General features: G+C 38.5%; 1 protein-coding gene across 1 annotated transcript in view; it reads left to right on the top strand.

The window, feature by feature from the left end:
* Positions 1-5,872: 5,872 nt before the first annotated feature.
* The window catches only part of LOC121373610 (indian hedgehog protein-like), a 29,107-nt gene continuing 12,153 nt past the window's right edge, over positions 5,873-22,826 (top strand). Inside the window, exons 1-2 of the mRNA XM_041500308.1 lie at positions 5,873-5,975; positions 9,026-9,054. Of these exons, the coding sequence (XP_041356242.1) occupies positions 5,930-5,975; positions 9,026-9,054 (75 nt within the window). The 5' untranslated portion in view covers positions 5,873-5,929. The remainder of the gene's footprint in view (positions 5,976-9,025; positions 9,055-22,826) is intronic.

Genomic DNA, 22,826 nt, shown 5'->3' on the forward strand with positions numbered 1-22,826 from the left:
ATTTTTACACCCTGTAAGGGTGGGTAGTGGATGTTCCCTGTTGGATGTAAGGGGTGGGGTATGGGATTTCATTTGGATGTTGGGTGGGGTATTTGGGGATTTATGTTGGTTAACGGGTTTGGGGTAGTGGGGATTTTCACTGTTTGATTAATGGGGTTGGGTATGGGGGGGGTACAGTGCTGGTATGGTTGAATAATTTTTTAAGGGTGGATTGTTTTTTTTTTTTTTTTTTTTTTTTTTTTTTTTTTTTTTGGTGGTTCTTTTTTGGGTATTGGAAATTTTACAGGTTATTGAAAGGGTTGGAAATCGGGGTTACAATGGTATAATGTTGTACCCCGCCAGCGGCCTAAAGAAAGGGTTGGGTGATAACTTCAATTAAGGGTAATGGGGTTTTTTGGGGTTTTTGTTTTTTTTATAATGTTTTATGGTGAATCTGGGTGAAAACTTACGTTTTTGGTGGGATTTGGGGAATGGTTGTTAGTAACCCCGCCTAGCTTGAATGTTCCTAAAGAAGTGAATTCGGGGTTATGGTGTGACAAATGTTGTGGGGTGGGGTATTTATGGTAAAATTAGCCATTTTCAATTGTTCAAACCTAAAGAAAATAATTTAATGGGACTAAAATAATTGAATGGGGATTTTACAGTAGTACCCCTCTTTTTAATGGTCACTAAAGAAAAGGAATTAGGATGGTATTGGCTTTACAATTTGGTGGGGAGGGTATTTAAGTTTAAAAGCTTATTTTTCATAAAAAGTAATCAATTAGGCGACAAAATTAATATGTGGGGTTTTACCCGTGTAACCCACCTAGGATTAATGGTTACCAAAGAAATGAATTGGGATGGTGAGGGTCGTTACCCAAATGTATGGGGTGGGGTATGTTGGATTTTCCTGTTACACTAATGAGTTATAGAGAGTCGGAGGGTCTTGAACATTGGTTGATTGTTGGGGGAACCATTTTCCAAATGGTTTTTAATTTACCAAAAAGTTAGCCCCTACAAATATCAAGGCTGTGGTATGTGATGACGCTTTTTGTGGATAAAAAGATCCTTTGCTGCTATTAGCAAAATGTACAGATTTATGAAATTTTCATGAGCACTCTACCCCTGAGCGTACACTCCATTCTCCTCTTCACCCCACCCTTCTTCACCCACCCCCACCCTTCTTCAACCCTACTTCCCCCCCTTTTCACCCACCCTTCTTTCACCCACCCACTACCTCTCCCCTTTTCACCCACCCTTCTTCAACCCACCCCACTACTTCCCTCTTCATCCACCCGTCTCAACCCACCCTTCTTCAACCTGCCCCACTACTCCTCTCTTCATCCACCCTTCTTCAACCCACCCCACTACTTCCTCTCTTCATCCACCCTTCTTCCACCCACCCTTCTTCAACCTGCCCCACTACTCCCCACTTCCCCCACCCTTCTTCACCCCCGCCCACTACACCCTTCCCCTGCACCCACCCTTCTTCACCCCGCCCCACCTCCCCACTACTTCCCCTCTTCACCCACCCTTTGTCAACATGCCCACTACTCCCCTCTTTTCACCCACCCTTCTTCAACCCACCCCACTGCTCCCCTCTTCAAACCCACCCTTCTTCAACTGCGCCCCCTCACTACTCACCCCTCTTCAACCCACCTTCTTCAACCCACCCCCTTTACTCCCCCCTTTGTCTTCACCCACCCTTCTTTAACCCGCCCCATTGTCCCCCTCCTCTACACCACCCTTCTTCAACCTGCACCCCTACTACTCCCCTCTTGACCCACCCTTCTTTCAAACACCGCCCCCCACCTACTGCCCTCTTAGCTTGACCCACCCTTCTTTCAACATGCCCCCACTACTCCCACTCTTCACTCCATTCTCTCTTCACCACCCCCCTTCTTCAACCCGCCCCACTGACTCCCCTCTTCACCCCCCCTTCTTTCAACCCCACCCCACTAGTCCCCTCTTCACCCACCCTCTCACCACCCACCCCACTACTCTAAACCTCTCAAAAAAAAACACCCACCCTTCTTCAAACCCTCCCCACTACTCACCTCTTCACCCACCCTTCTTGAAAAACCCACCCCACTAGTCCACCAAACGAAGAAAATCTTTTCACCCCCCCCTTCTTCAAACCCGCCCCACTACTCCCCTCTTCACCCAACCCTTCTTCAACCCACCCCCACTAGTCCCCCTCTTCAACCCACTTCTTCAACCCGCCCAACTACTCCCCTCTTCACCCACCTTCTTCCACCAACCCGCCCCAAACTACTACTCCCCTCTTCACCCACCCTTCTTCAACCCACCCCACTACTCCCCCTCGTCACGCCCACCCTTCTTCAAACCCGCCCCACTACTCCCCTCTTCACCCACCCTTCTTCAACCCACCCCACAGTCCCCTCTTCACCTGCCCCACTACTCCCCTCTTCACCCACCCTTCTTCAACCCACCCCACTAGTCCCCGCTTCACCCACCCTTCTTCAACCCACCCCACTACTCCCCTGTTTCACCACCACCCTTCTTCAATCCACCCGAACTACTCCCCTCTTCACCCGCCCTTCTTCAACCCGCCCCACTACTCCCCTCTGGACACACCCTTCTTCACCCGCCCCACTGCTGCTCCCCTCTTCAACACCCATCCGTCTTCAACCTGCCCCACTACTCCCCTCTTCCCCCATCCTTCTTCCAACCTGCCCCACTACTCCCCTTTTCACCGACCCTTCTTCAAACCCACCCCCACTACTCCCCTCTTCAACCCATCCTTCTTAGGTCACCTGCCCCACTACTCCCCTTTTTCAACCGACCCTTCTTCAACCCACCCCACTACTGCCTCCCTCCTCCCCTCTTCACCCATCTTTTCAACCTGCCCCACTACTCGCCCCCCTTTTTCACCGACCCTTCTTCAACTCGCCCCACGACACCCCACTGCCTTTTCATCCACCCTCTCTTCAACCTGCTCCACTATACCGCTCTTCACCCATCCTTCTGGAACCCACCCCACTACACCCCTCTTGACGCCACAATTCTTCACCTGCCCCACTACAACCCCTCTTCACCCACACCTTCTTCAAACCCTCCCCCCTCCCCACTACTTCCCCTCTTCACTACCCTTATTCAACCCCCCACCTACGCCCCTCTTCAACCCACCCTTATTCAACCTGCCCCCTACTACTCCCCTCTTCACACCCACCCTTCTTCAACCCGCTAAACTACAGACCCTCTTCACCCCCCCCTGTCTTCAACCCACCACACGACACCCTTCTTCACCCACCCTTAATTCAACCCACACCCACTACTGCTGCCCTGTTCCCCCTCCCTTCTTTCAACCCTTCCCACTACGCCCCTCTTTCCACCCACCGATATTTAATCCGCCCCACTGTGTGTAATGTTGCGTGTGCGTGCGTGTGCGTGCGTGTGTGTGGGTTTCCCTGTCCTTGGAATTTTTCCTACTATCCATCTATCTTGTATCTCTCGTCCTCTCGGTAATGCTACCAGGTAATGTATTTGGTTCAAATGCAGCCTATAAGCCTGGACAATATTGTGAACAATGCATGTAAACTATCAATGGTGTTCTATACTCCTTCGTAGTTAAAGACAGAACATTTCAGTCACCCGTAGTTTAAACATTAACCACTTTGTAATGTGCGTGCAACATACCCATTTATCACAGCAAGGTTGGCATTGTGAAACTACTTAGTCCCTGTCGTGCAACTTTATATGTGATATGTTTTGGAAAAAATGATTTTGTTTACGCTTAAATCTTAGCAGATGCTTTCAAAATGATTGTTTTAGGTGATGCTAAACATATAATGTGGTCATATCTTTGTTTTCTGCAATCATTTTGGAATCTTTGATTCAAGCATGATACAATTTATTTGCATTAGAAAGTGAATGCAATAACTGAAATGCTTACCGTATAGAAAACCTTTTTTTTAAAGTATAACTGGGGGAAATATATAGATTGTAAGATATGGCCCTTTCTTAAACTCTTGGCAGCCATTTCCATGGCCATCATGGATTTAAATAATGATGCAATACTCAGTTAGCATGAGGTCGTTTATAAAAAATGATTTCCTTTGCCCATAAAGTTAATTCATTAGCATACAAATCTCTTAACAACTGATGTAAAATGCGATAAATTACCATTTCCTTGTTCTAGCTGACACATCGGCGGCCATCTTGGATTAAACGACGTTGTAATGCATTAATATGCCTATGTGAAATAGTTCATAATGAAATTCCTGGTCAATGTTGACAAGCTCATTTCAGTTTTGTGTGATTCAAATTAGTTATATATCGACATACAAATTAACACAGAGAACGTTATTAAATTTTAAGAAAAAAAATCACCCCCCCCCCCCCCCCCCCCCCCCCCCCCCCCCCCGTCCTTACTAAAACTCAGGTTCCGACTTTTAAGCTACCCTGCAGAAAAGCCCATCATGCTGTTTTGAGATCCAGATACATACCCACATCAAAAAGGCATAGTTAAGTTTGGTGCTCTCGGATGGTACCAATTAGTCAAAGATTGGATCTCGGCTCATGGACTAGAGAAAGAAAGAAATGTTTTATTTAACGACGCACTCAACACATTTTATTTACGGTTATATGGCGTCAGACATATGGTTAAGGACCACACAGATTTTGAGAGGATACCCGCTGTCGCCACTACATGGGCTACTCTTCCGATTAGCAGCAAGGGATCTTTTATTTGCGCTTCCCACAGGCAGGATAGCACAAACCATGGCCTTTGTTGAACCAGTTATGGATCACTGGTCGGTGCAAGTGGTTTGCACCTACCCATTGAACCTTGCGGAGCACTCACTCAGGGTTTGGAGTCGGTATTTGGATTAAAAATCCCATGCCTCGACTGGGATCCGAACCCAGTACCTACCAGCCTGTAGACCGATGGCCTAACCACGACACCACCGAGGCCGGTAGGACTATAGAGCGTGCGGCACGTAGCTCAGTTTTAAAGCGCTCGCTAGATGTGCGGTTGCTTTAGGATCGGTGGCCCTATTTGGCTGTTTCTCGTTCCAGCCAGTGCACCACGACTGGAATAGCAAAGGCCGTGGTATGTACTATCCTGTTGCTGCTAATCGAAAAGAGTAGCTCCAGAAGTGGTGACAGCGGTTTTCCTCTCTATATCTGTGTGTTCCTTAACTGTATGTCTGACGCCATGTAACCGTAAATAAAATGTGTTGAGTGCGTCGTTAAATAAATTATTTCCTTCCTTCTAAACGTAGACTATTTCGAAATATCTACATATATGTAACCGGCCTCGGTGGCGTCGTGGCAGGCCATCGGTCTACAGGCTGGTAGGTACTGTGTTCGGATCCCAGTCGAGGCATGGGATTTTTAATCGAGATACCGACTCCAAACCCTGAGTGAGTGCTCCGCAAGGCTCAATGGGTAGGTGTAAACCACTTGCACCGACCAGTGATCCATAACTGGTTCAACAAAGGCCATGGTTTGTGCTATCCTGCCTGTGGGAAGCGCAATAAAAAGATCCCTGCTGTCTGTCGTAAAAAGAGTAGCCTATGTGGCGATAGCGGGTTTCCTCTAAAAACAGTGTCAGAATGACCATATGTTTGACGTCCAATATCCGATGATAAGATAAAAAATCAATGTGCTCTAGCGGCGTCGTTAAATAAAAAACAAACAAACAAACATATATGTAATAACAGATGTATGTTCAGAATATATGAATATTCATGGATTCGACTGTAATAAGTGCTAAATACATGTATTATGAATATTTTACTGACTAAACTTTTTAAATATGAGCAGTTGTTGGTTAATTATGTGTATTGTGTTTGTGAATATATGTCACGATGTAATATTATTCATGGCCAATCAGAATGTAATACGTACACGGACATTATGGATGTAGCCTTATACGTATTAACACATTTGAGAAACAATAAGAAAATCAGCACCTATAGTACAAATGCATTTCTACGTCGTGTTCCTGGTTATTCTGGAATTGTTTGGAGGTAAGACACAATAACGAACACCGTGTATTCAGTCTTAGGTTTACACTCTACGTCGTGTTCCTGGTTATTCTGGTATTGTTTGGAAATAAGAAACAGTAACGGACGTCGTAGACACTCTGCATGGTGTTGCTGGTTATCTTGGAATTGTTGGAAATAAGACACGGTAACGGACGTCGTATACACTCTACGTAGTGTTGCTAGTTGTTCTGGCATTGTTTCGAGGTAAGAAATGGTAACGGACACCGTGTATTCGTCTAGGTATACACTCTACGTCGTGTTCCTGGTTATTCTGGCATTGTTTGGAGGTAAGAAACGGTAACGTATGTCGTGTATTCAGTCTTAGGTATACATTCTACGTCGTGTTCCTGGTTATTCTGGTATTATTTCGAGGTAAGAAACGGTAACGGACGTCGTATACACTCTACGTGGTGTTGCTGGTTATTTTGGCATTGTTTGGAAAAACGACGCGGTAACGGACGTCGTGTATTCAGTCTTAGTTATACACTCTACGTCGTGTTCCTGGTTATTCTGGTATTGTTTGGAGGTAAGAAACGGTAACGGACACCGTGTATTCAGTCTTAGGTATACACTCTACGTCGTGTTCCTGGTTATTCTGGTATTGTTTGGAGGTAAGAAACGGTAACGGACACCGTGTATTCAGTCTTAGGTATACACTCTACGTCGTGTTCCTGGTTATTCTGGCATTGTTTGGAGGCCAGAAACGGTAACGGACGTCGTGTAATCAGTCTTAGGTTTACACTCTACGTCGTGTTCCTGGTTATTCTGGCGTTGTTTGGAGGTAAGACACGGTAACGGACGTCGTATACACTCTACGTCGTGTTCCTGGTTATTCTGGCATTGTTTGGAGGTAAGACACGGTAACGGACGTCGTATACACTCTACGTCCTGTTCCTGGTTATTCTGGCATTGTTTGGAGGTAATACACGGTAACGGACGTCGTGTATTCAGTCTTAGGTATACACGATACGTCGTGTTGCTGGTTATTCTGGCGTTGTTTGGAGGTAAGACACGGTAACGGACGTCGTGTATTCAGTCTTAGGTATACACGATACGTCGTGTTGCTGGTTATTCTGGCGTTGTTTGGAGGTAAGACACGGTAACGGACGTCGTGTATTCAGTCTTAGGTATACACGATACGTCGTGTTGCTGGTTATTCTGGCGTTGTTTGGAGGTAAGACACGGTAACGGACGTCGTGTATTCAGTCTTAGGTATACACGATACGTCGTGTTGCTGGTTATTCTGGCGTTGTTTGGAGGTAAGACACGGTAACGGACGTCGTGTATTCAGTCTTAGGTATACACCCTACGTCATGTTCCTGGTTAAACTGGCGTTGTTTGGAGGTAAGACACGGTAACGGACGTCGTGTATTCAGTCTTATTTATAGGTCTAGATTAACTGAAAACATATTTTATTGTACAAAGAACAAAATAACTGGGTACAAGCTTGACAATTTCCGAGGCTTCTATACTAGTCACAGCAAGTTAGGGAAGAGTATCAAATTGCACCTGACTTTTAATTAATTTTTTTTTTCTTAGAAATCACGGACGGTGTTATGTAATGGAAAGTAGGTTAGAAACTTGAATAAAGCATTTGAGACTGCATGTACATGAGCCTTTTACTCTCAGCTTGTTTGGTTGACGGTAGAAAGCGGATAGCAAATGCATAACAAAAAAAAACAAAAAATTGTTTGAATTTTTAAAACCTTTTTGTTTTCTGACTAAGCAGGGCACCTGCCTGAAACCTGCAGGGTGCACGTGAAACTCCTGTTTTATGTTAACACTTTTCTTGTTTGATTAATTGTTGGGAGGTTATTTGAGGGGTCGAATCTGCTGAGAGAGTTCCTATATTAGTATCTCTGTGGCTTTAACCATACTATACTACATGTAAAGTACCACTTGCTGAATCTGATATATATTTCCTATATCAGTATGTCTGTGGCCTTAACCATACTATACTACATGTAAAATACCACTTGCTGAATCTGCTAAGATATTTCCTATATCAGTATGTCTGTGGCCTTAACCATACCATACTACATGTAAAATATCACTTGCTGAATCTACTAAGATATTTCCTATATCAGCATCTGTATGGCCTTAACCATACTATACTGCATGTAAAATACACCTTGCTGAATCTGCTAAGATATTTCCTAGCACAGTGTCTCTGTGGCCTTAACCATACTATACTACATGTAAAATACACCTTGCTGAATCTACTAAGATATTTCCTATATCAGCATCTGTATGGCCTTAACCATACTATACTGCATGTAAAATACACCTTGCTGAATCTGCTAAGATATTTCCTAGCACAGTGTCTCTGTGGCCTTAACCATACTATACTACATGTAAAATACACCTTGCTGAATCTACTAAGATATTTCCTATATCAGCATCTGTATGGCCTTAACCATACTATACTGTATGTAAAATACACCTTGCTGAATCTGCTAAGATATTTCCTAGCACAGTGTCTCTGTGGCCTTAACCATACTATACTACATGTAAAATACACCTTGCTGAATCTGCTAAGAGATTTCCTATATCAGTGTCTGTGGCCCTAACCATACTATACTACATGTAAACTATCACTTGCTGAATCTACTAAGATATTTCCTATATCAGTATGTCTGTGGCCTTAACCATACTATACTACATGTAAAATACCACTTGCTGAATCTGCTAAGAGATTTCCTATATCAGTGTCTGTGGCCTTAACCATACTATACTACATGTAAAATACTCCTTGCTGAATCTACAAATATATTTCCTATATCAGCATCTGTATGGCCTTAACCATACTATATTACATGTAAAATACCACTTGCTGAATCTACTAAGAGAGTTCCTATATCAGTATCTCTATGGTCTTAACCATATTATCCTACATGTAAAATACCCTTCTGCTTAAATATTTTCTATCTCTATGGCCTCTGTCATACTTTACCTAAGGTCACCGAGATAGTGGGGTAGGGTTAGGGTTATTTTTTGTATATATTCAAATACAAATTTGTGTTTCATTTCAGTAATCCCATCAGCACACCGCCGTGAGAGGGTATGTAACGAGTTACTATCAATATGCCAGGCGTTGTTCCATTTACAAACTTGTAAACAGTTAACAATTACTGTTGCAAGTAGATGCATTCCAGAGTCAAACGTTTTTTACTGATACACAGTACAGACGTCAGGACTGAATGAGTCTGTTATAGTATCACGAAGGTGTGAAGATCGCTATTTGAATGAGTCTGTTATAGTATGATGAAGGTGTGATGATCGCTATTGAATGAGTCTGTTATAGTATCATGAAGGTGTGAAGATCGCTATTTGAATGGGTCTGTTATAGTATCATGAAGGTGTGAAGATCGCTATTTGAATGGGTCTGTTATAGTATCATGAAGGTGTGAAGATCGCTATTTGAATGTGTCTGTTATAGTATCATGAAGGTGTGAAGATCGCTATTTGAATGTGTCTGTTATAGTATCATGAAGGTGTGAAGATCGTCAATGTGGTGATCGCTATTTGAATGGGTCTGTTATAGTATCATGAAGGTGTGAAGATCGCTATTTGAATGTGTCTGTTATAGTATCATGAAGGTGTGAAGATCGCTATTTGAATGTGTCTGTTATAGTATGATGAAGGTGTGAAGATCGCTATTTGAATGTGTCTGTTATAGTATCATGAAGGTGTGAAGATCGCTATTTGAATGTGTCTGTTATAGTATCGCATGAATGTATCTCTCATAGTATGACGAAGGTGTGAAGATCGCTATTTGAATGGGTCTGTTATAGTATGATGAAGGTGTGAAGATCGCTATTTGAATGGGTCTGTTATAGTATGATGAAGGTGTGAAGATCGCTATTTGAATGTGTCTGTTATAGTATGATGAAGGTGTGATGATCGCTATTTGAATGTGTCTGTGATGAAGGTGTGAAGATCGCTATTTGAATGGGTCTGTTATAGTATGATGAAGGTGTGAAGATCGCTATTTGAATGTGTCTGTTATAGTATGATGAAGGTGTGAAGATCGCTATTTGAATGTGTCTGTTATAGTATGATGAAGGTGTGAAGATCGCTATTTGAATGTGTCTGTTATAGTATGATGAAGGTGTGAAGATCGCTATTTGAATGGGTCTGTTATAGTATGATGAAGGTGTGAAGATCGCTATTTGAATGTGTCTGTTATAGTATGATGAAGGTGTGATGATCGCTATTTGAATGGGTCTGTTATAGTATGATGAAGGTGTGAAGATCGCTATTTGAATGGGTCTGTTATAGTATGATGAAGGTGTGATGATCGCTATTTGAATGGGTCTGTTATAGTATGATGAAGGTGTGAAGATCGCTATTTGAATGGGTCTGTTATAGTATGATGAAGGTGTGATGATCGCTATTTGAATGTGTCTGTTATAGTATGATGAAGGTGTGAAGATCGCTATTTGAATGTGTCTGTTATAGTATGATGAAGGTGTGAATGATCGCTATTTGAATGTGTCTGTTATAGTATGATGAAGGTGTGAAGATCGCTATTTGAATGGGTCTGTTATAGTATGATGAAGGTGTGAAGATCGCTAGTTTGAAGGTGTGATCGCTATTTGAATGTGTCTGTTATATAGTATGATGAAGGTGTGAAGATCGCTATTTGAATGTGTCTGTTATAGTATGATGAAGGTGTGAAGATCGTCTGTTATAGTATATGAAGGTGTGATCGCTATTTGAATGGGTCTGTTATAGTATGATGAAGGTGTGAAGATCGCTATTTGAATGTGTCTGTTATAGTATGATGAAGGTGTGATGATCGCTATTTGAATGGGTCTGTTATAGTATGATGAAGGTGTGAAGATCGCTATTTGAATGGGTCTGTTATAGTATGATGAAGGTGTGAAGATCGCTATTTGAATGTGTCTGTTATAGTATCATGAAGGTGTGATGATCGCTATTTGAATGGGTCTGTTATAGTATCATGAAGGTGTGAAGATCGCTATTTGAATGTGTCTGTTATAGTATCATGAAGGTGTGAAGATCGCTATTTGAATGGGTCTGTTATAGTATCATGAAGGTGTGAAGATCGCTATTTGAATGTGTCTGTTATAGTATGATGAAGGTGTGATCGCTATTTGAATCGTCTGTTATAGTATCATGAAGGTGTGAAGATCGCTATTTGAATGGGTCTGTTATAGTATGATGAAGGTGTGAAGATCGCTATTTGAATGGGTCTGTTATAGTATCATGAAGGTGTGAAGATCGCTATTTGAATGGGTCTGTTATAGTATCATGAAGGTGTGAAGATCGCTATTTGAATGGGTCTGTTATAGTATCATGAAGGTGTGAAGATCGCTATTTGAATGGGTCTGTTATAGTATCATGAAGGTGTGAAGATCGCTATTTGAATGGGTCTGTTATAGTATCATGAAGGTGTGAAGATCGCTATTTGAATGGGTCTGTTATAGTATCATGACGGTGTGAAGATCGCTATTTGAATGTGTCTGTTATAGTATGATGAAGGTGTGATGATCGCTATTTGAATGTGTCTGTTACAGTATCATGACGGTGTGAAGATCGCTATTTGAATGGGTCTGTTATAGTATCATGAAGGTGTGAAGATCGCTATTTGAATGTGTCTGTTATAGTATGATGAATGTGTGAAGATCGCTATTTGAATGGGTCTGTTATAGTATCATGTTCAATGGGGTGATCGCTATTGGAATGGGTCTGTTATAGTATCATGAAGGTGTGAAGATCGCTATTTGAATGTGTCTGTTATAGTATGATGAAGGTGTGAAGATCGCTGTTTGAATGTGTCTGTTATAGTATGATGAAGGTGTGATGATCGCTATTTGAATGAGTCTGTTATAGTATCATGAAGGTGTGATGATCGCTATTTGAATGTGTCTGTTATAGTATCATGCAGGAGAGATGATCGCTATTTGAATGTGTCTGTTATAGTATCATGAAGGTGAGATGATCGCTATTTGAATGGGTCTGTTATAGTATGATGAAGGTGTGAAGATCGCTATTTGAATGTGTCTGTTATAGTATCATGAAGGTGAGATGATCGCTATTTGAATGTGTCTGTTATAGTATCATGAAGGTGAGATGATCGCTATTTGAATGGGTCTGTTATGGTATGATGAAGGTGTGAAGATCGCTATTTGAATGTGTCTGTTATAGTATCATGACGGTGTGAAGATCGCTATTTGAATGTGTCTGTTATAGTATCATGAAGGTGTGATGATCGCTATTTGAATGGGTCTGTTATAGTATGATGAAGGTGTGAAGATCGCTATTTGAATGTGTCTGTGATGAAGGTGTGATGATCGCTATTTGAATGGGTCTGTCATAGTATGACGAAGGTGTGAAGATCGCTATTTGAATGGGTCTGTTATAGTATGATGAAGGTGTGAAGATCGCTATTTGAATGGGTCTGATATAGTATGACGAAGGTGTGATGATCGCTATTTGAATGCGTCTGTGATGAAGGTGTGATGATCGCTATTTGAATGTGTCTGTTATAGTATGATGAAGGTGTGATGATCGCTATTTGAATGTGTCTGTTATAGTATGATGAAGGTGTGAAGATCGCTATTTGAATGTGTCTGTTATAGTATGATGAAGGTGTGAAGATCGCTATTTGAATGTGTCTGTTATAGTATGATGAAGGTGTGAAGATCGCTATTTGAATGTGTCTGTTATAGTATCATGAAGGTGTGATGATCGCTATTTGAATGTGTCTGTTATAGTATGATGAAGGTGTGAAGATCGCTATTTGAATGTGTCGGTTATAGTATCATGAAGGTGTGAAGATCGCTATTTGAATTCGTCTGTTATGGTATGATGGTGTGAAGATGGTTATTTGAATGGGTCTGAAGATGGTTATTTGAATGGGTCTGTTATAGTATGATGAAGGTGTGAAGATCGTTATTTGAATTCGTCTGTTATAATATGATGAAGGTGTGAAGATCGCTATTTGAATGGGTCTGCGATGAAGGTGTGAAGATCGCTATTTGAATGGGTCTGTCATGAAGTTGTGAAGATCGCTATTTGAATTCGTCTGTTATAGTATGATTGTGTGAAGATGGTTATTTGAATGGGTCTGTTATAGTATGATGAAGGTGTGAAGATCGTTATATGAATTCGTCTGTTATAATATGATGAAGGCGTGAAGATCGCTATTTGAATGGGTCTGTTATAGTATCATGAATGTGTGGTGCTCGCTATTGTAATGTGTCTGTTATAGTATCATTAAAGTGTGACGATCATATTATGTATGTATGTATGTATGTATGTATGTATGTATGTATGTGAGTGTGTGTGTATGTATGTATGTATGTGTGTATGTGTGTGTATGTATGTATGTGTGTGAGTGCGTGTGTGCGTGTGTGTTTGTGTGTGTGTTTGCTTGTGCGTGTATGTATGTATGTATGTATGTATCAGTGAAACTTCGATAACTCGAACTTGAAGGGGACGACGAAATAGTTCGAGTGTCAGGGAGTTCGTACAACACACCTCATTATTAATGGGTCAATATCAAAATTGGTAACATTTTGGGTGCCGGCTCTAAATTATATTATTTCCCAATTTTTCACAGAATATTAATTTGACATCAATACACAAAGCCACACATATTTGTAATATATTTCGGACGTTCATTTTAAAAAATCAGTGTTTTATTTTAGAAATTATGCCGAAATCTCATGTCCCTTGCAAGGGGTGAAGTAACAGTATGGACTATAACAGGACAATTTTACAATATATTAGCAATTATGTACACAAGGTCATGGTCAAATGTAGAATGCTTGGTTTGTACATGGTGTGCACCTAGACAACATAATTTCCTTAAATATTTTAAAATGTAATTTCTAATTTTGGCATATGCAAAGACAGTAACAGTATGGATGCTAAAAATTTGTATGCAAAGAAATATACTTACTTGTTCAAGAACTTGTGTCTTTTGTTACAAGTTACTGAATTAAGGCCACATTCAAATGATAAGACAGAAAGTGGAAGATCCTTTGTAGAAAGTACAACAAGACCAAGTTCATGGAGCTCCAATTATGAACATTTTATAATGGAGGTAACAGTATAGACACACATATTCAGTAAAAAATTTGTAAAATATAATTATCAAAAATAAAGTATAATAGCACAGTATTGTTACTTAATATCTCATGATTACATTTATGCAGAAAAAGTTAAAGAATATTATATTTTTTGACACAATATTAAACTTTATATAACTTCACCTCTTGCAAGGGACATGAGATTTCGGCATAATTTCTGAAATAAAATACTGCTTTTTTAAACACTAATGTCCGAAATATATTACAAATATGTGTGGTTTTGTGTATAGATGTCAAAGTAATATTCTGTGAAAAAAATTGGGAAATATATACATTTTATAATATAATTTAGAGCCGGGACACAAAATGTTACCAATTTTGATATTGACCCTAATACTTGATTGCAGATATATAGAGTTTATTACCAGTGTTTTTCGGTATCGTCAATATCATATATTAGGAATAAAAATTGTATTATGCGAGCCTGTGGCGAGCATAATACATTATTTGTATTCCTAATATATGATATTGACGATACCGAAATACACGAGGGTAATAATCTGTTTATCATATAAGCTCAAGCTTAATACAACGTGTTTTTGTAAACTGTACACGCAACTTTAATTCTAGTCCGCCATTACTAGATATTCAAATGACGTAAGAATATGTGGCGCGGTGTATTTTTGAATGGAAATGACGTCAGACTCGAATGACGTCATTTTGGATGTCCTTACATCAAAATAAAATTATGCCTAACGTTTTTTGTTTTCTGAACGCTGGACAGCTTTCAGTGTCAAATTGCGATTGAAATGTTTTTATTTGATGACTATGAATGCATACGTCAATCATGGAGTGTCACCCAAGTACGCTTGCTTAAATGTCAATAAACCTAGAGCCGTGACCTCTATTAATTTACATCTAATTTGCAAAGTTATCAAATTCTTAAAGTATGTGATCTGAAAAATATCACATACTTTGATTGCACTGAAAATGTAAAATATTATATGATAAATATATACATATATATATATATATATATATATATATATATATATATATATACATACATACATACATATACATATACATACATAGATATACATACATACATACATATATATATATATATATATATATATATACATCAGAGATGGGGCGATTACTTGACAAAAGTAATCGATTACGATTACGATTACTTTAGAATGTCACGATTACACGATTACGATTACAAGAAAATTGAAAGTAATCGATTACGATTACGAATACATTGTCTAGTAATCATGATTACAATCATGATTACATTTCCACAAATCTACACAAATAATGAAATGATGTTACCACCATGAAATTATGCACTTTATTTTACAACCATACCGATTTCATTCATTGAAAGACATAATGGATAATTTTGGATTATTTATTAAATTATTTCAAACATTTATAAACATATGTTTACTGCAGGGAGGGAATCAGGTTCCAAAATCAGATTTATTATTCTTAAATTTGGATTATTGACGAAAAGGTACCAATAACCATAGGTATAATTATTGTATCAATGCATAACATATATAGTTTGTTATATTATTGAAATAAGCCATAATTAGTAATTGCAAACTGTCTGATCACAATTACTTGGGTTTTTTTTTTTATTGTTTGTAGAACGTATACCATTTAATACCATACACAAATTACTATTATTATTTTTTTAAATCTATAAATCAAGAAATAAAGAACGAAAGAAAAGAACAAACAAGTAAATAAATAATTAAATTGATATCTGCATACATATACATGTGCACAAGTTGCTCATTGCTTTTAATTGTTGACATTCTAAAAATTACTATTATTAATGAATCGATTTGCAGTCATGCTTGCTTTGTGCCATATTATAACGATCCAATTGCATCGGTGAAAATTACAAGTATGTTGGTCTGGGTGTGTTTATTTTGGTATCATTAGAAGCGCCGCGTTTCGTAGAACATCTATTAAAATCAGCTTTCGGGAATTTTTTATCAGACGTATTAATATTTAAAGCTATTTTAAAGGAAAATAAACCAAGGTTTATCGTGATAGACTGGGTGTTTGCTTAATTAGTTACGTTATTTGTGGTTGTGTCTGCGACTAGTGAGGATGACAGCCCATGGAATCAAGCTTGATACGACTGGCTGGCTGCCCGTCTGCATCGTAACCACTAACAAAAGAAAAGAAAGTTTGCTACGGTACCATTGGTGGATTTTCACACCTGTGACAAAACGAGATATTGTCAAGCGTGTCGTAGTTGATTTCAGACCCGTGTGATAACGCTGTATATGCATTCACAGGAACGCAAGTGTTTTATTATAAAAACAAATATATATATATATATATATATATTTTCTCTTTTTATACGGCAATGAATTAGGACACAAAACTGGGGCATGGTGTAGCGCCCTTTTATATATTGCTAGATAGAACACTGTATTCATTCAAATGGTTTTATAGTAAACGTAAACGCGATAGATACCATTATGTGAATGTGTGTCTTCATCCCATGGTAACATTCATTTGATAATCCAGACGTTATGATACCCTGTTTCTCAAGGCAAATAATAGTTCTACTATGAGAGTAGTAGACAATGGGAGATCAGTTCTACTGAATGACCAGTACTGCTTCTAACTATAGGCACTGTTACTGGAGTTGATGCTAAACACATCTAAGTTTAGTAAATAATTATGAGTAATCATGAAAGTAATCGCTGATTACGATTACATTAGCAATGTAATCAGTTACGATTGCGATTACATGACATTCTCAAACAATGTAATCGATTACGATTGCGATTACATGGCATTCTCAAACAATGTAATCGATTACGATTGCGATTACATGAAAACATGTAATCGATTACGATTACTGATTACGATTACCCCATCTCTGATATATATGTGTATATATATATATATATATATATATATATATATATATATATATATATATATATATGTATGTATGTATGTACTTATGTATGTATGTATGTGTGTGTATGTATGTGTATATATATATATATATATATATATATATATATATATATATATATATATATATATATCTGATGACGTCATTTTATTAAAAAAATCCTTAAATAAACACAATGCACATACGCACACCCACACATCTATCTATATAATATATCTGTGTGTGTGTGTGTGTGTGTGTGTGTGTGTATATATATATACAGATAATAGATAGATGTGCGTATCAGTGTGTGTTCGTGTGTGGTATGTGTGTGTGTTAGCGCGCGCGCGTGTGTGTGCGAGTGTGTGTGTTCGTGTGTGGTTGTTCGCGTGTGTGTGTGTGTGTGTGTGTGTGTTCGCGCGCGCATGTGTGCGTGTGTGGTTGTTTGTATGTGTGTGTTCGCGTGTGTGTGTTCGTGTGTCTGTTCGTGTTCGTGTTTGTGTATATTGATTGTTTCCACACACTGTTATAGTCTGGAAGCAGAATCCACACAATTTCTTTTTCAAATAGGATATCGTTCTGACAGAGAGTCAAATCGGCCACCATTGTTATTCCATGTAGGATGATGTGCTGCATCACATTCCAGTGGAGGTCAACTTTGAACAGTGTGTGGGGGCTCGCCGGAAGTCATTAAATGTCAAGGTGTAAACATCGTGTCGATAGAGTTATCAATAATTCCCTGACCTAACTAATTTAGGTCTAATTTGCAGTCATCAAATTCCGAACGGAGAGCAATAGCTTGTGTCCCCTCCATTCGATATTTAACACATCGTTCGAAGAGCCTTCAGATAAAGGCTTTATTCAATAAAGTCGTAATACTTCTAACACATCGTTCCAACAGGCTTCAGATAAAGTCTTTATTCAATAAAGTCGTAATACTTCTAACACATCGTTCAAACATGCTTCTGATAAAGTCTTTATTCAATAAAGTTGAAATACTTCAAACACATCGTTCAAACACGCTTCTGGTAAAGTCTTTATTCAATACAGTCGTAATACTTTTAACACATCGCTCAAACACGCTTCTGATAAAGTCTTTATTCAATAAAGTCGTAATACTTCTAACACATCGCTCAAACACGCTTCTGATAAATTCTTTATTCAATAAAGTCGTAATACTTCTAACACATCGCTCAAACAAGCTTCTGATAAAGTCTTTATTCAATAAAGTCGTAATACTTCTAACACATCGCTCAAACAAGCTTCTGATAAAGTCTTTATTCAATAAAGTCGTAATACTTCTAACACATCGCTCAAACACGCTTCTGATAAAGTCTTTATTCAATAAAGTCGTAATACTTCTAACACATCGCTCAAACAAGCTTCTGATAAAGTCTTTATTCAATAAAGTCGTAATACTTCTAACACATCGCTCAAACACACGTCTGATAAAGTCTTTATTCAATAAAGTCGTAATACTTCTAACACATCGCTCAAACAAGCTTCTGATAAAGTCTTTATTCAATAAAGTCGTAATACTTCTAACACATCGCTCAAACACACGTCTGATAAAGTCTTTATTCAATAAAGTCGTAATACTTCTAACACATCGTTCAAACAGGCTTCAGATAAAGGCTTTATTCAATAAAGTTGAAATACTTAGGGGCCGTCCATAATTTTCAACATTTTCACAAGCGTACAAACCGTACGCGGGGGGAGGGGGTAAGGTGCCAGCGTACACTTTTAAAAAAAATGAAAAATGTTGATCGACATTTTTCATTTGGGGATATACACTTTATGGGGGGGAGGGGGGAGGTGGTCAAAAGTGCCCTTATTGTCCAGGCGTGTGAACTGCGACCCCAGAAAAGCGTGATTGAACCACCGTTGGATATAGGCACGTCAATGACATTCTCCTCCAGTCAGTCTCGTCATCCCGACCAGGCTTCAACCCCCATTTTTTTTTCTTTTTAACGACACCACTGGAGCACATTGATTAATTAATCGTCGGCTATTGGATGTAAAACATATGGTTATTCTGACTCGTAGTCAACAGAGGAAACCCGCTACACTTTTCCTATTGCAGCAAGGGATCTTTTAGATGCACTTTCCCACAGACAGGTAAGCACATACAACGGCCTTTGTCCAGTTGTGATGGTTGGAACGGCAATAAAAAAATCCTGACACTCGTTTCGTAAAATCAGTACGACACACAAGCTCGTATAATAATCTCTATTAATGGTGTAATTTTGCCTATGACGTCACGTTTCTCAGGACGGTGTACCACATATGCATATTTAATACATAGAGATTATTATTCATATGGTTCAGCATAACCGAGTTAATAATAATCATACGAAGCACACGTGTAATAACAAGTGTAATGACGTAATTTTGGAAAGCGAAGTCATATCATGAGGTTATTTTTTCAGTCCTAGCTTAAACTTTGCATTTGAAATAAGACGTCATTTCATCGTCTCCTTCTAGTTGTAGCTGAAACATTTTGAGTTGGGTCTTGTTATTCATAATGAAAACAACAACAACAACAACAATAATATGGATGGTGAAATTATTACACTCGCGTGCGAGTCGTACTGATTTTTCCAAACTTGTGTCAGAATTTATGTTTCACCCTCGCTCTCGCTTAAGCAATACAAAAATCCTGACACTCATTTCGTAAAATCAGTACGACACACAAGCTGTTATAATAATCTCTATTAATGGCGTAATTTTGGAAAGCGATGTCATATCATGAGGTTGCTACTTCAGTCCTAGCTCATACTGTGCATTTGAAATAAGACGCCATTTCGTCGTCTCCTCCTAGTTGTAGCTGAAACATTTTGAGTTGGGTCTTGTTATTCATAAAGAAAACAACAATAATAATAATATGGATAATAAAGAAATTATTACAAACGCGAGTGTCGTACTGAATCTGATTTTACGAAATGAGTGTCAGGATTCATGTATTACCCTCGCTCTCGCTCGGGCAATACAAAAATCCTGACACTCGTTTGGTAAAATCAGTACTACATACAAGCTCGTATAGTAAATATACAGAACTTGACATACGTTGTTTTTGCTTCCTATTTATTACACGAGTTTATTTTGCGCAAGAATATATACAACAAGACCGCGTAGCGGTCGAGTGGTATGTTCTTTCGGAAATAACGAATGCAATAAATAGGAAGCGAAAACAACGTATGTGAACTTCTGTATATATTACATACCTACTTTTATGATTTACAAAAACGGTTTTTAATTAAACATCATAAGAATATTTTGTTAAATCTATGATCAAAACTCCTTTCATGGATTTACTTAACGTTAAGAATCATACTTTACGACAGCCTTGTGTAATGTTTCAAATACGACGTGACGTAATTTGTAAATCATATATGACGTCAGTAAGAAAAAGGCGTTAACACCAGTGAAACTAAAATGGGAATTCCACATTTAAAAGTTCCGGTCCAGATCGGACATATGTGTGATACAAAATAAATTTATCACACGGTTTCAAAATGTCTTTACCACTATAGTAAGATTGAATAGGTATGTAATAATCTTTATTTATTATACCAGCTTGTGTGTCGTACTGATTTTACGAAACGAGTGTCAGGATTTTTGTATTGCCCGAGCGAAAGCGATGGTAAGATATGAATCCTGACAAGTGTAATTATTTCTTTATTGTCCATCGTATTATTGTTATTATTTTTTAAATATAAATTATAAATAATTAACAATACTCTCTGAAAATGTTTCAATCACAATTAGAAGGAGACAACGAACTGACGTCATATTTCACAAGCACAGGCTGAGCTAGAACTGGGGAAGCAACCTCAAGTTATGATGTCGCTTCAACAAATTACGTCATCACATCTGTTATTACACGTGTGCTTCGTATGGTTTTATCAACTCGGTTATGTTGAACCATGTGGATAATAAATTTAAGTAAAAACAGAAACAAGTTTACAACATTGTGAAGAATCTTACACACATTTTGAAAATGTTGAAGTCAGTGCAAACACACAACAAACTGGGATCATACTTTATTTGTATCTAAATGGAGAGACATTACGGGTTTGTTGTAATAACAAAATTTAGGATACATATTTGTTTTAACATGTTAAACAATAATGAATATATACTAACTTCTGGAATTTAAAAATAGCTGCCATTTTATAGATGGTCGCCATATTAAAAAAAATAATACTTTGGATATGAAGTTCTTTTAAACTCATTCATAGTACTCGTCTGCTGCCAGGCTCGGGACAGTATTTAGCCTTAGATGAAGTTTACCAACCTCTGGGCTGTATTCCCAAACACTGTGATGTGGCATATATGTATGATTGAAAACAATCAGCTGAACTGAGAAAAGTGACGTTAAAGTTGAGAGGTCTGGGATCGATCCCCGTCCAGGGCTAAAAATTTGCGTGAATCCTGGCGCTAATCTGATTCGCGCGAAATAAAACATCGGAATCTATTTGGATTCGCGTAAAATATTTCCACATTTTTATTAAATTGAATAATCTGTGAATAAAACGTTACAGAATTAATAATAATGTTTCGACGACTTCCAACAAATTCACCATATTGTTCCTGCTATTGTGTCCACGATAAACCAACCCAAAAAGCAACAACAGACCATGCTCGTTTTCACTCAAACCGGAAACTCCTATTCTTTATTTAATTTTCTGTTTTCTGAATTCGGAAACGGAAATCGGAAACGAAATCACAATTTAACGAAAGTCTACAATCCAAATAATAATAATAATAATAATAGTCTCCTTCTTCTCCGTATTGAACAACCTCTCCACAGGTGCACCAAGGACCACGTCCTTGTAGATATAGTAAACACTAATTCCATTGTATAATGTGTATAAATATTTGAATAGTCTGGTTATCAAGGTTCAGTTTAAACTGGCTTCAAAAGCATAGCATACATTTGAATCCGTACATGTTCCAAACATACTAGTTTATCGAGACTAGTCTGACCTGGAGCCAGGCTGTGGTTGGCCCATTTCTATGAACCAAATTGCCACCGAAGAAAACCGAAAAGAACATGTTTGTTCAGTTCTTACATAATAATAATAGACAGTAATTTAGTGTGCCAAACATTTCTGTTAGTTCGCTGATATTGTGTTCTTAACTTTGAATTACCTGCTCTTTTTAATCAATAAATCTTTTTGTTGGCAGCAGAAATGTACTTCAGTAATATCTATACAAACATTGAACCAATGCGCAAAATACATCGGCAAAAGTATCCCATGCGCTGTTTATGAATAAGCAATCTTCAAAAAGTAACCTGGGCTGCGTTCAGGCAGATCGAGCGGAAAAACGTCCGCTAAATTGGTTTATGCGCATCACAGTAAAACATGTGGCCACGTTGGGAACCAGTCAATTAGTTTGCGAACGTTAGCGAAACGTTTGCTAGCTGAACTTGGGGCTGGCAAGACACCTAAAAAAAACTGACCGTAAAGACAAAATGGAACCGACAACTAAAAAAGCTGTTAGTAAAAAAAAAAATGTTGTTCGTTGTTTGTTTGTTTTTTGGGGTTTTTATTTAATTTTTTGCTTTGAAATTGCATACACTGTTAAGCCTACTGACACATTGGTTATTCTTTCCAGTAAATAGTATACTAATCCATATACAGTTAGTAGGCCTAGCATATTGCACAGAATTCTAATGCACCTGTTTACGAAATATGGATTTCAAGTGAAATTACGGTAAGATATATTATATTTATTGTGTACGAAGCCAAAACAAGGGTGCGAAAAGTGACTTTCGTCGACTTAACACTGTTGATAAAGTTCTTCCCTCTGAAAACAAATCCCATATAC

Source organism: Gigantopelta aegis, chromosome 5, assembly GCF_016097555.1.
Source record: "Gigantopelta aegis isolate Gae_Host chromosome 5, Gae_host_genome, whole genome shotgun sequence".
NCBI classification, from domain to species: domain Eukaryota; kingdom Metazoa; phylum Mollusca; class Gastropoda; order Neomphalida; family Peltospiridae; genus Gigantopelta; species Gigantopelta aegis.